This window comes from Lynx rufus, unplaced genomic scaffold (genome assembly GCF_022079265.1).
Source record: "Lynx rufus isolate CCGP_SWC_20201006 ecotype Redwood Valley unplaced genomic scaffold, mLynRuf1.p SCAF_17, whole genome shotgun sequence".
Classification (NCBI taxonomy): Eukaryota; Metazoa; Chordata; class Mammalia; order Carnivora; family Felidae; genus Lynx; species Lynx rufus.
The window spans coordinates 37,164,499-37,177,818 of record NW_025814831.1 but is presented as its reverse complement, the minus strand read 5'-3'; the positions used below and the strand labels follow the sequence as shown (position 1 = coordinate 37,177,818).

General features: G+C 45.4%; 1 protein-coding gene across 1 annotated transcript in view; it reads left to right on the top strand.

Annotated features, from left to right (window-relative positions):
• FNTB (farnesyltransferase, CAAX box, beta) overlaps positions 1-13,320 on the top strand; it is a 67,828-nt gene that overhangs the window by 9,922 nt on the left and 44,586 nt on the right. Inside the window, exon 2 of the mRNA XM_047079506.1 lies at positions 5,626-5,690. Within this exon, the coding sequence (XP_046935462.1) occupies positions 5,626-5,690 (65 nt within the window). The remainder of the gene's footprint in view (positions 1-5,625; positions 5,691-13,320) is intronic.

Genomic DNA, 13,320 nt, shown 5'->3' with positions numbered 1-13,320 from the left:
ATGGGCCCTTTGCTATTTATGCAAAAGAAAATTATCTGTTGTTATGTGGCTGTTAATCAGCCTTTGTATTGTCCCCGTTGGTAACTGCCTTGCCTTTTGGGGTTCTCATGCTGAAAGGAGAGATTGACTAGAATAGAATGGTCTGTTCCTTTGGGGTGGAAAGGAAGTGTGGAAATCCAAGATAAAGTGAGAGTTCAGGGAAAGTGGGCACGTTTCAGCATCCCTATGCAGTATTGAAGCTGATTTTTTTTTTTTAATTCTGATTTGAGAACTATATATTCAGAGTTTTCATGACTGAGGTAACTTTGGTTTTTTTTTTTTAATAGTTAATGTCATTTTTCCTGTATTTAAAGTGAGGATTTTGATAAAATTTTTAAAAGGAACTTGGTTATAGATCTTGCCTGTATATATTAAACAGTTGTTAGGACTGCTTCCCTTAATTCTATCCTAAAGGCTAAATTTCTAAATCTCCTAATGTGTTGGAGTAAATCTCCCAAGACTACCCCTAGTTGATTCACTACAGGGATTCAGAGAATTCAGTATATAGGTTGTACTCGTGGTTATGATTTATTACAGCAAAAGCCTACAAAGCAAAATCAGCAAGTGAAAGGCTCACAGGGTGAAGTCTGGAGGAAACCAGACATAAGCTTCCAAGAGTCTTCTGCCAGTGGAGTCACACAGGACGTGCTTCATTTCTCGGGCATCAAATTGTTTTTTTTTTTTTATTTTAAAAAAAAAAATTTTTTTTCAACATTTATTTATTTTGGGGACAGAGAGAGACAGAGCATGAACGGGGAAGGGGCAGAGAGAGAGGGAGACACAGAGTCGGAAACAGGCTCGAGGCTCCGAGCCATCAGCCCAGAGCCCGACGCGGGGCTCGAACTCACGGACCGCGAGATCGTGACCTGGCTGAAGTCGGACGCTCAACCGACTGCGCCACCCAGGCGCCCCATCTCGGGCATCAAATTGTAACAACACATGCAAAGTGCTGTCTACCAGAGAAGCTTGTTAGACACTTGGGGCTCATGGTTTTTAGTGGGGATTCGTCACATACATACCTTCTGCCCAGCACGTCTCCACATTCCAGACTCCCAGAAAGAAAGTAGCTGTTCAGCATAAACAAGATTGTGTATGCAGTTTCAGGACAGTGAGCCACTCATCAGTTCTGGGAATGGTGGGGAGTGTCTCCAAATTCAGGTTTCCAGACAGCATCCAAGGGTCAACCTTTCAAGCTGGCCTTTCTAAGGATAGCAGCCTCTGGCCTGCTATGGTAATGCCTTTGTATACAAATAGCTTATCTGCTTTCCTTCTGCTACACAAATCAGAGCAAAGAATGCTTACGTCTTCTCAGTAACAAATTTACTCAGATTTTATATAACACTTGGCAGGCTATGTGGGGAGAAGGGAAGGCAAAAAAGGATGTTGCATGTTGTGGAGATTACTTTGATTTTTCTCTACACCAGATGAGTTCTTTATTAAGCAGGCTCCACGCCCAGCAAGGAGCTGATGCGGGTCTTGATCCCATAATCGTGATATCATGACCTAAGCCGAAATCAAGAGTCGGATGGATGCACGACCGACTGAGCCACCCAGGCGCCCCCTCAGATGAGTTCTTTTTAATTTCTATATTAATCCATTACTGTTTGTCAAAACATTGGCAGGCTAATTGCTAAGCATTATTTTTAAAGTTGTACTCTAGGGGTGCCTGGGTGGCTCAGTTGGCTAAGTGTCCGACTTCGGCTCAGGTCATGATCTCGCGGTTCGTGGGTTTGAGCCCTGCATTGGGCTCTGTGCTGACAGCTCACAGCCTGGAGCCTGCTTCAGATTCCGTGTCTCCCTCTCTCTCTGCCCTTCCCCTGCTCGTGCTGTCTCTCTCTGTCTCTCAAAAATAAATAAACGTTAAAGTTGTACTCTAGAAACCATACTGTGAGCTCTAGCGATCCTTTTCTAAGATATACCAGTTCCTAAAGACAACACATAGAATGGGAGTAAATTTTTGTAAATCATGTGTTTGATAAGGGATTGTGTTTAGAATATATAAGGAATTATTACAGCTCAGTAATAAAAGGACAACAATAAAAAAAAAAAGAATGAAGTATCTGAATAGACATTTCTCTAAAGAAGATATACAAATGGCCAAAAAGCCCATAAAAAGATACTCAACATCATTAGCCATCAGAGAATTGCAATCAATGAAACATTGCGTCACAGCCACTAGGATGGGTATAATCAAACCCACAGAGAATAACATGTGTTGGTAAGGATGTGAAGAAAGTAGAACACTCATACATTGCCTGTGGAAATGTAAAATGGTATTCCTGCTTTGGAAAACAGTCTAGGGGCACCTTGGTGGCTCAGTCGGTTAAGCATCCAACTCTTGGGCTCAGGTCATGATCTCACAGTTTGGTTCAAGCTCCTCATCGGGCTCTGCGCTGACAAGTAAGGAGCCTGCTTGGGATTCTCTCTCCCTCTCTCTGCCCCTCCCCTCTGGCACTCTCTCTCTCTCTCTCAAAATAAGTAAATAAACTTTAAAAAAACAGACAGCCTAACAGTTCCTCAAAGAGTTAAACCTAGAGTTACCATATGATCCAGTCATTCCATGCCTTAGGTCTCTCTACCTGTATCTAAGTAGAAATGAAGACATATGTCCATCCAAAAACCCGTATAAGAATATTCATAGTGACTTTATTTGTAATAGTCCCAAAGTGGGAACGCAACTCAAATGCCCATCAACTGATGAACGATAAACTAAATGTGATATATCCATAAAACGGAATTTTACTTGGCAATAAAAAGAAATGAAGTAATGGTCCATGCCACAACCTGGATGAAGCTTGGAAACATGCTCAGTGAAAGAAGACAGTCACAAAAGACTGTATATCATGTGATTACATTTATATGAAATATCCAGAATAGACAAATCCATAAAGATAGAAAGTAGATGAGTGGTTGACAGGGGCTAGGGAGGGTGGAGGGTTGGGGGTGACTGTTGATGGGTGCAGCATTTCTTTCTTGGGTAGTGAAAATGTTCTAGAATTGATTGTGGTGATGGATGCACAACTCTGTGAGTGGACCAAAAGCCATTGAATCATGCACTTTAAGTAGATGAATCGAATGATGTGTGAATTATATCTCAATGAAGCCATTAGAAAAATATGCCAGTTCTTGGGTGCTGGGTGGCTTAGTCGGTTAAACATCTGCCTTCGGCTCAGGTCACGATCTCACAGTTTGTGGGTTTGAGCCCCACGTCAGGCTCTGTGCAGACAGCTCAGAGCCTGGATCCTGCTTCAGATTCTGTGTCTCCCTCTCTCTGCCTCTCCCCCACTCACACTCTGTGTCTTTCTCTCAAAAAAAAAAAAAAAAAAATTAAAACAAATTTTTTTTCAAAAAATGCCAGTTTTTTTTAAGATTTTTTTTTTTTTTTTTTAGCATTTATTCATTTTTGAAAGGCAGAGAGACAGAGCATGAATGCGGGAGGGGCAGAGAGAGAGGGAGACACAGAATCTGAAGAAGGCTCCAGCCTCTAAGCTGTCAGCACAGAGCCCAACGCGGGACTCGAACTCAGACTGTGAGATCATGACCTGAGCCAAAGTTGGCCACTTAACTGACTGAGCCACCCAGGCGCCCCAAAAAATATGCCATTTCTTTTTTTTTTTTTTTAACGTTTATTTATTTTTGAGACAGAGAGAGACGGATCATGAATGGGGGAGGGTCAGAGAGAGTGGGAGACACAGAAACTGAAACAGGCTCCAGGCTCTGAGCTGTCAGCACAGAGCCCCATGCGGGGCTCGAACTCATGGGCCGCGAGATCATGACCTGAGCTGAAGTCGGACGCTAAACTGACTGAGCCACCCAGGCACCCCAAAAATATGCCATTTCTTAAGAGAAGATAAAGGGAATTGTTATTTGTCCATTTTTATGAACAGCTGACCTATAACACTCAGGTATTTATTAGAATTCATAAGTTAGATTTTCAGGCATGATTTCATTACTAACTGCATTGGAATATCACTTGTTCATTCTGCAGAAGAGTGATTAGGAAATCCGAAGAGAAATGACACTGTGTTGGGAATATTTTAAGCACTTTCTGCTTTATGTCTGTCAGGTGTCCAAGTTTAGCAATAAACCTCCATTTTCCTCATCTAGTACTTGGCTGCTGTGTTGTACTAGGGGGAGCTGAGGTGGGTCTCTTGGCTGAATGCTTTTCTTCCTAGGGGTCTCAATGTCAGAATGCTAAGGAAGTGATGGGCTCATCCATTTGCCCTGGAATATTACTAAGTCGTGTGGATTTGTACTGGGGTAAAGGAAGTGAGTTTTCCTCCCACTTGGTTCTGTTTCATTCAGAACTCATCAATTCACTTAGCTCTAACAGTATATTGTAGGCAAATCTTTATGATCTTACTGACGTATGTTTTTTGTATATTTTTCTGTCCCTTTCAGCTTATAGCTAAGGAAGGTGTAATTAAGAAATGCAGTCTGTGTTCCATTTAGGCTGGTGCTTTATGTTAGTCCTGTGTGAGTGTCTCGGAAAGGAATAGTGAAGAATTGGGACAACTTCCTCATACCTCCTGAGTCAGATTCTCACAGTGACTTCTGTTTTTTGAAGTATTGTGAACTCTTAGCCAGATTATCCCTCAAACTCATGTTCGGAGACAAATACCAAAGTATATCCTAAAACCAAGTATAAATGATTTGAGACTGGCTGCCATTTTAGATGATTCACATCAGCGCTCCCCTCCTCATCACAAATAATTCTTGCACACACGTCAAGGGACTAGATGCTCTAACTCGGTGGATGATTCGGAAATAAAGAATACATTTTGAAATTCCCAGAGAGGACATTATTATGTGTCTTGAAACCTCAATGAGGACATGCCTCACTACAAAGAACAGGGATGCCAGTGAAGGAGAAACCCTGTATCCTGTTAACCAATCCACTCCTGCATTGCTGGACCTTTTCCTTACAGAAGCTGAACTGTGTGACCGTGTTGCGATAGGTCTTCAGAGGAAACGGGGGATCCGCTTTTTTTTGTGACCTGATTTTCCGAGATCCTTCATGTTATGGGACTGTGGAGTCCTTTCCGTGACTTAGGACCAATGACCAGATGTGCTGTTTCTTTGGTGTTTCAGTGATCGATGATGTTCTTGTAAATCCCTTAGGGAATTTTAATACTGTTCAATCTGTATTTAAACGGTTCAATCTGCCAATAAGGAGTATGACCCTTGGCAGGAATTAATTTTGTATTTGTGAATGGCCAGTTAAGTGGACACCTAAAGAACTTCATAGAGCAGGCGAACGTAAATCTCTCAAGCAAGCCTTGTCTGCTCCCTAAGTAACTGATGCCAGTGTGCCAAACTCCACAGAACTGCCATTAGTTTGGATATTTGGATGGTTTACTTCAGAAGTCGATTGTAATGCCAGCCTGGTATAGATCATTCTCTGTTTCTTCTGTCCTGAGCCTGTCACCCTGCCGAGTCCCTGTTTCTAGTCTTACAGTATCGTGAAGTACAAAACCACACCAGGCAACTGCAACCAATGGGCATTTGTGGCAACAGGAAGAAAAAGTTGATAGAGGCTCATCGGTATTTGTTTTCTCTCTCTCCCATCTCCTGCGTTCTTACCAGGCAAAAGTAGAAGAGAAGATCCAAGACGTCTTCAGTTCTTACAAGTTCAACCACCTTGTACCAAGGTAAGCATTTAGGAGTTTGAGGGGATCTGGGAGAACACCCCCTCCTCTGTGAGTCTTTCTTCTTTCCTCCGTGAGCCTGTTCAACCTTGGGGATAAGTCTGCCATGAGACGGGTTTCTTGACCTTGTGGCCCCCTGGATAAGCATGTGACCCCAAGCCCTTCCTCTGTTAGTGGTTTAGAGGAGATGCTCCCCTCAAGCTGAGCCAGCCCGTGTTACGTGGGGGTACCCCTCAAGGCCTGAACTCTGAGCTCTGAAGATGGGGAGAGGAAATTCATGTTTCTGCTGCTCAGTTGTGACCTGCTACTCTGGTGGTTTTCTTTCTCGGATTATACTTTGAAACAGACGTAGAGCCCAAGGGGGCAGCAAAGGATGGATTCTCTCGATGTATGCTGTGATCTGATGGGAGGATGGGCCGAGCTGCGGCTTCTCCCAGCCTGGCCCCTGTTGCTAAGCGTGCAGCTGCTCTCAGGGATTCAGTTTCTGGGGAGAAAATAAACAGCGCCGTTTTGCTTTCCTTGGCACTTAGCAAGTTAAAGTTTTCTAAGCAATTTGATGTCAGAGATTCCAAAAAGGGGATTATAAGCAGAAACTTATTAGTTAAGTTGAACCTTTATTTTCTCTTGTTTCTAGCTTATACCGTATCACACTAGAGCTTTCTGAGGTTCTTTCCTCCCTTTATTAGCATGCCTCTTCCTGTCACGAGTTGTTCCTCTAGAACCGGACTGTATCTCCTTTCCAGTCATCAGGATGGATCAGTAGTCTGAAGCTGTGTGTGGCCATCATTTTACCTCAGTGACACAGCATGCTGTCTGGACCACCTCTGGGCCAAGGCGAGCGGGGCTGCTGGCTGATTGGCTGTAGGGAGCGGAGGGCAGGTGCCCCTGCCCAAGCCCCTGCGCCTGGGTGCCTTCACTGACTGAAGCGTGACACATGGTTCTAGCCTGAGTGAACCTTGTGGCTTTTATTCCCCACCATTGTAGTGTGCCACTATTTCCTTGAAAAAGAGATTTTCTTCTGGAAGTTCTGATGAGCCAAGGCAGAAAATCATTGGAAAAGGCAAATTGGAAAAAAGGGAAAGGCAGGTAGGAAGGTTATCTTTGTTTTTCTTCCCTGGGGAAAGAAAGAGGGAAATTACCAACTAATGAAAGGAGCGTTTTCCCCGAACTGCTAAACTAAATCTCTGTGTTAACCTAAAGGTCAGGCCTCAATAAATGAATGCCACAGCTGGAGATTAGGAAATGAAGCTCATTTGTTTAGACAGCTCGGGGGCTGAGACTAATATAACATAATATGTCACCTCTACTTAAATAATAAATTTTTTTAATTTTTTCTTAAACCTTTATTTTTATTTTTGAGAGAGAGAGACAGAGTGCAAGCAGGGGAGGGACAGAGAGAGGGAGACAGAATCCGAAGCAGGCTCCAGGCCCTGAGCTGTCAGCCTGGAGCCTGATACGGGGCTCAAACTCAGGAGCCGTGGCATCCTGACCTGAGCTGACATCAGACACTTAACCGACTGAGCCACCCAGGTGCTCTCCCCACCCCCCCCACCCCCACTTTTTAAAAAAATTTTTTAATCTAAAGATTTTTTTTAAGTAGGTTTTTAAAAACATTTATTTTCTTCCAGATTTTTATTTAAATATGGTTTCTATCTTAGAATAATCTCTTAAGATATATTAAATGGAAAACTAAAAATACAGAAAAATATATGAAATAATCTACCATTTGTGCTAAAGATAAAGCAGAGTATTTTTACAGAAAAGTAAATAAACAGCTGAAGGGGGCAGGTGGGCACCAACTCTGCCCAGTCCACGGGAGGCTTCCCCAGAGGCGGAGGGACTTGGTGGTGGTGAGGGGCGTGATTGCTTTCGGTGGCTCTTTGTGTTTAGCAGTTGCTTCCCCGGTGACTCACCTGATTGGGCTGAGTCTCTGTCTACTGTCTAAGGCTCTGTGCACACATACATGTCCCCAGGGTCCCCAAAGGGACCTTTGATCATTTGACATCCCTTTCCACCCACCATCAGAATAGAGCCCTGGGACTTTTCTTTTATTCTGAGGGGGAATGGGAGGTTACATAGTCTGGAAGGAAGAAGTTGTGTTTTGGAAGTGGTTGTGGAGGACAATAAAAACCATTAAATCCCCTGAATTCAGAGGTCTTAGGTCAGGTGTGGGTGGAAAACAAAAATGTTCCTCTTGGGTTTGGATCCTCTTAGAAAGAGAATATATCAGGGCTCTGGGTTTATTTCAGGAATCTGACATTTCCCATTTTGTCATTGTTGCCTCTAAAAATGAGTGTTTTAAAGGATGCCAGTAAACATTTCATTATGTCACAGCACACTAATTAATGTTAGAGATGTTACGTATTTTGCTGAATGACTGAGTGAATGGTGGATATAAATCAACATATCAATAGAAGGCTAAAGCCAGATATCACATCCTAGAACAAACTTCTAGGATGAAAGAATAAACCTGAAAATTTAGCAAATTTTTAAAATATTCTCACAATTTCAATATTCAACGTTTTAGATGTCAAATGTAAAAAGCGTGACACAATGCAGGAACAAAGCTTCTTTTTTAGCTGAGCTGAATATTCTGTTATTAGCAATAAATCTAAACGGCATGGCTTGTTTGTCTTTGAGGTTATGATACCGATCTGTGTGATAGAATCGCACACACACTCAGGACCACTGACCATGCACAGGTCCAGGGATGCTAGGAATGATGCTGAGGGAGACATTTGCCTATTGAACCTTCCAGTGCCACAGCCAGATATCTACCAGATTTGGCTGAAGTTCAAGGCTGAAGCTGAATGTTGATCCATCCTACAATTATTCCCTATTCTATAAATGATTTCCCTCCTTCTCTAAAACTGTGAAACCTGCATCCTGTCCTGGAGTGAGATGCTTTCAACACTTTTGTTTGCCAGTAGCCTGCTTTCCCGTGAAAGTTAATTTTTCATTCCCCGTGGTTATTCTCACTATTCCACACACTTGTGAATTTACTCTTTTCCACTTACTACATTAGCTTTAGTGAGAAATCTGAAATGCATCAACTAAGCATGCACACTCTCTCTCTCTCTCTCTCTCTCTCTCTCTCTCTCTCTCACACACACATATTCACATGTAATTTTCCTCTTGGGAAACAGGGTGGTCAAGGCTGACCCAGGTCCTGCCCCTACTGGGCTCTCAGCCTCATGGGGCAGGTAGCCATTAAACAAACAAATGCAAATACAGAATTACCAATGGGATGAGTGTCAAAGAAGGGAACTGGAGGCTCTGAGAGAACAGAGAGGATGTATTTTAGGTTGGGAAGTTAGAGAATGTGTCTGAGTCTATTCCATCTGCTACAACAATTTACCATAGACTGAGTGGTTTAAACAACAAACATTTATTTTTAGGGCTGGGAACCCCAAGATCAAAGCAGCAGCAGATTTGATGTCTGATGAGGGCCCACTCCCTGGTTATAGATGACCATCTTTTTACTGTGTGCTCACGTGGGGAAGGGGTGAGGGAGCTCTCTGGAGCCTCTTTTATAGGGTCACTAATCCCTTCATGAGGCTCCACTCCTATGACCTAATCACCTCCCAGAGATGCCACTTCCTAATACCATCACACTGGGGATTAGGATCTCCACCTGAATTTTGAAGGGTCACGAACATTCAGTCTATAGCAGAAGGCCTCTCAAAGAAAGTGGCTCTTAGGATGAGACCCAGAGGGAGAGTAGGAGTTGGTCAGTTTGGGAGGTGGTTGGAGTGTTCCAGGCAAAGGGAACAGCATTAGCTGGAGTCCTGAGACTGCAAAGAAAAGGGCACAAAGAAGGCAGTGTGACTGGAGCTTGGTGAGGGCATGAGTTGAGGTTGGAGAGAAGTAGGTAGAGGCACATCACGAAGGGTCTTGAGACCCAATGGGATTCAAGCCATAGTAAGAAATTATGTTGTATTTACAATATACAATTACATATATTTCTAAGTTCCTTTTTGGACAGCGGAACTGGACTCCCAATATCTTTAGCATGTTTACTTACTTGATCATTTCTCTTGTGTGTCCCCATCTCCTGTCCCCCTCTGCACAGCCACACAGATGGCCCTCTCATCCACTTGGATTCCCTGCCCCGCCGCCCCACTCCTGCACAGAGCCTGTGTTGTTCTGCTTCACCTAATTGCACGGGTTTAGGGCTGACTTATTCAGGAAGGAAAGGGAAGGAGCCCTAGCTTTTTGGTTTTAACTCGTTACACAGAAAAGATTTTTGGAAGAGGTGAATTGAGAATAAAGGAATGGCAAGGGTATTAGTTTGTTAGGGCTGCTATAATGAAATGCCGCAGACTGGGTGGCTTAAACAACAGAAATTTATTTTCTCACCGTCTTAGAGGCTGGAGGTCCAAGATCAAGGTGCCAGCAGGGGTGGTTTCTCCTGAGGTCTGTCTCCTTGGCTTGTAGGTGGCCGCCTCCTCATTTCGTCCTCACGTGGCCTTTCCTGTGTATGCTCCTCCCTCGTGTCTCTTCCTCTTCTTATAAGGTCACCAGACCTCATTTAACCTTAAATACTTCTTGTTTTTTTTTCAAGTTTGTTTATTTATTTTGAGAGAGACAGAGACAGCACAAGTGGGGGAGGGGCAGAGAGAGAGAGTGGGAGAGAGAGAGAGAATCCCAAGCAGGCTCCACGCTGTCAGTGCAGAGCCTGGTGCGGGGCTTGAACCCACAAAGCCATGAGATCATGACCTGAACTGAAACCAGGAGTCAGATCCTTAACTGACAGAGCCACCCAGGTGCCCCCTTAAATACCTCTTTAAAGACTGTGTCTCCAAATACAATCATACTAGGGGTTAGGGATTCAACATATGAATTTTGGGGGACACAGTTGAGTGCAAAACAGTAAGGCTCTTATACAATTTGTGGCTGGCCAAAAGAAGTTGGATATATGACCCTTTAATTTAAAACAATCATAAGCCTCAGAGAAGTTGAAATTCAGTCAATTAGCATTGTGGCCCTTGAAGTTCTATATAAACCAAGAAACCTTTTTTTTTTTTCCTTCAAATGTTTATTTTTGAGAGCGGGGGGGGGGGGGCGAGTGAGCGCGCAGGCAGGGGAGGGGCAGAGAGAGAGAGAGAGGGAGAGACGGAATCTAGTGCAGGCTCCAGGCTCTGAGCTGTCAGCACAGAGCCCGATGTGGGGCCCGAACCCACGAACCATGAGATCATGACCTGAGCTGAAGTCGGATGCTTAACTGACTGAGCCACCCAGGCGCCCCAACAAAGAAACCTTTTGCAAGATTTTAGAGTAATCTATACATATCGGCATTAGCATGTATGTGGGTGCATGCCTCTGTGTGTGTATTTATGATTAAGTGGACAAAAATGAAAGAGAATAGTTTCCCTGGTGGAAATGCTTTCTGCATAGAATTCCTCTTTTTCTGCGCGTGGCTGGTCTTCAGATAAAACAAGCCAGAGGAACTTACCAGTTCCCTCCTGGTAGGGCTGCTAGGGCCTGGCTGTGAGTGAGGGTCAGCTAGGAGGGCGCTGTGGGGGAACCTGCCCACAGGGGCCAACCCAGTGCTGCATAAAAGGTGAGTGAGACTCCCTTCAATTAGGTGTTTCTGGGCATGTGAGGTTCCAAGTGTCCAGAGGCAGGATCCTGAAGAGTCAGTCAGACTCAGCAGGGAAGCATTTGCCCTTGAGGTCTTTCGCTTTGTAGTGACTGAAAGGCCCCTTGCTTGTCAAGTGAGGAGTGCTGAGAAGACAAGGAAAAGAGTTTCTTCTCCAGGCTTCCTGTTGCTGTTTTCCCAGGAAGAGGAGGGATTTACTTAGGTGCACGCTTAGGTGCCTAGTTGGGCTCTCTCAGAATCCTCAGTCCCACCATGAAGGTCAGCTTTGGCCGGCGGGTCTCCTCAGCACGGTGGGTGTGAGCGTGAGCGAGAGCTGACCGCTGAGCCAGTCTAGCCGCCCCTCTCCTTGCTGTCTCTGAGTAAACCTGAACTCCCCTGGAGGTTTATCATTCTTTTCAGTTGAAGGGACATATATCCAGGGAGAACAGTCTCATTAGGTCCATCGGAAAGTGTCCTTACGGTGCCTTTATTCTTTCTTCTGTTCATTTGACAAACAGATGTTGAGAGCCTGCGCTGTGCTGGGCACAGGTGCTGAAGCCAGGTGTGAGCTCTCCTCAGAGTTACACGGATTGGAGTGGGGAGGCCTACTGACCGGGGAATCGCAGTACATGCATCCCTTTCTCACCTGGTCCCTTTCCCCCGCATTGTGCTCAGGATCACAGAACCTTCTTTACAGGAGACCTTTAATGCTCTCTGGCCTCCCATTTCCGAATGAGGTGGCTGGTGATCTCTTGGGCTTTCCCTTCTCCCCTGGCTCTGTGGCTTAGCATCTCAAGGTATTTGGCGTATTCAAGTTCCCGTGACTGTTTCTTCAACAGAAGAGGGCTGACCTGTAGAAAACCCCACTGTGAGTCAGTCCTTTCCGAGTTAGAAATTGGGCGATCTGCCTCCACTTTCTGTATTTGCCCCCACCTGGCTTGGGGTTTCTCAGCCCGCCCTCACGGATGGCCTCGTGGACCCTTGCGGTTCTCCTCGTCTGCACTCCATCCTGCCGACCCCCCCAGCCTCACGGCCTGGGCCAGCATGACTGTGAGCTGTTTCACCAGTTCCCTGGTCTCGTTCCGTTCCTTCTCGTCCCACCCTCCTGGTCCTTCCGATGGCATCCGTCTCCCTGCTTCTGCTGAAGGGTCCTGTTGAGATTTCCAAGGAGCAAAGTGCTGTGACGGCGCCTGCCGTGTGGCTTCACCAGAAGTGGTACCATCCGCTCCAGTGAGGCCTTCACTACCTCCGCGCGCTCCTCTTATCCTCACCTCTTGTACGTTTCCTAACACGTTCCCCCAGTGGCCAAGCCACAACTCTCCCCTGCTCCTGCCCCTGACTCCTGAGAACTCCAGGTTGTCCCGCATGAGTTTCCTCCCCCCTCCCCCACTTCCAAGTCCTGTATTTGTCTAATTTCACACTCTCATTATGTCTGAGAATGGAGCATCCTTCCTTATTGCCAGACTCTCCTAGACTGCGCACCTAAGCAAATCCCTCCTCTTCCTGGGAAAACAGAAACAGGAAGCCTGGAGAAGGAACCCAGAACTCTCCACCCCAACCCTCCTCCCTCTTCACTGGGGGTCTTTGCTGGTGGATTTTCTCTGGGCTCTTGCATCTTCAGCATCTTCGCTCTCAAGCATTTTTTACCTCTTCTGTGGCTGAACCACTTGCCTTCCCCCCAGTGCCCCATCAGGCTGCCACTCTGTTGTCTTTCTCCCCACCCCCACCCCCACACACACCACAGACACACTTAGATTGTGGGTTTGGTTTCCTGTCACTAGTCTTACCCCACCCCAGCCCATTCAGCCTGCTGCCACTCCTGCCATCTAGAAAATGCAGATCTGACCATGTCTTTCCCATGCCTAAAATACTTCAGCCACTGCCTTAGAATTTTTTTACTTGGGGGGCACCCGGGTGGCTCAGGTCATGATCTCGAGGTTCGTGAGTTTGAGGCCCACGTCGGGTACCATGCTGACAGAAGCCTGCTTGGGCTTCTCTCTCTCTCTACCCCTTCCCCACTTGCACTTTCTCTTTCTCTCTCTCTCAAAGTAA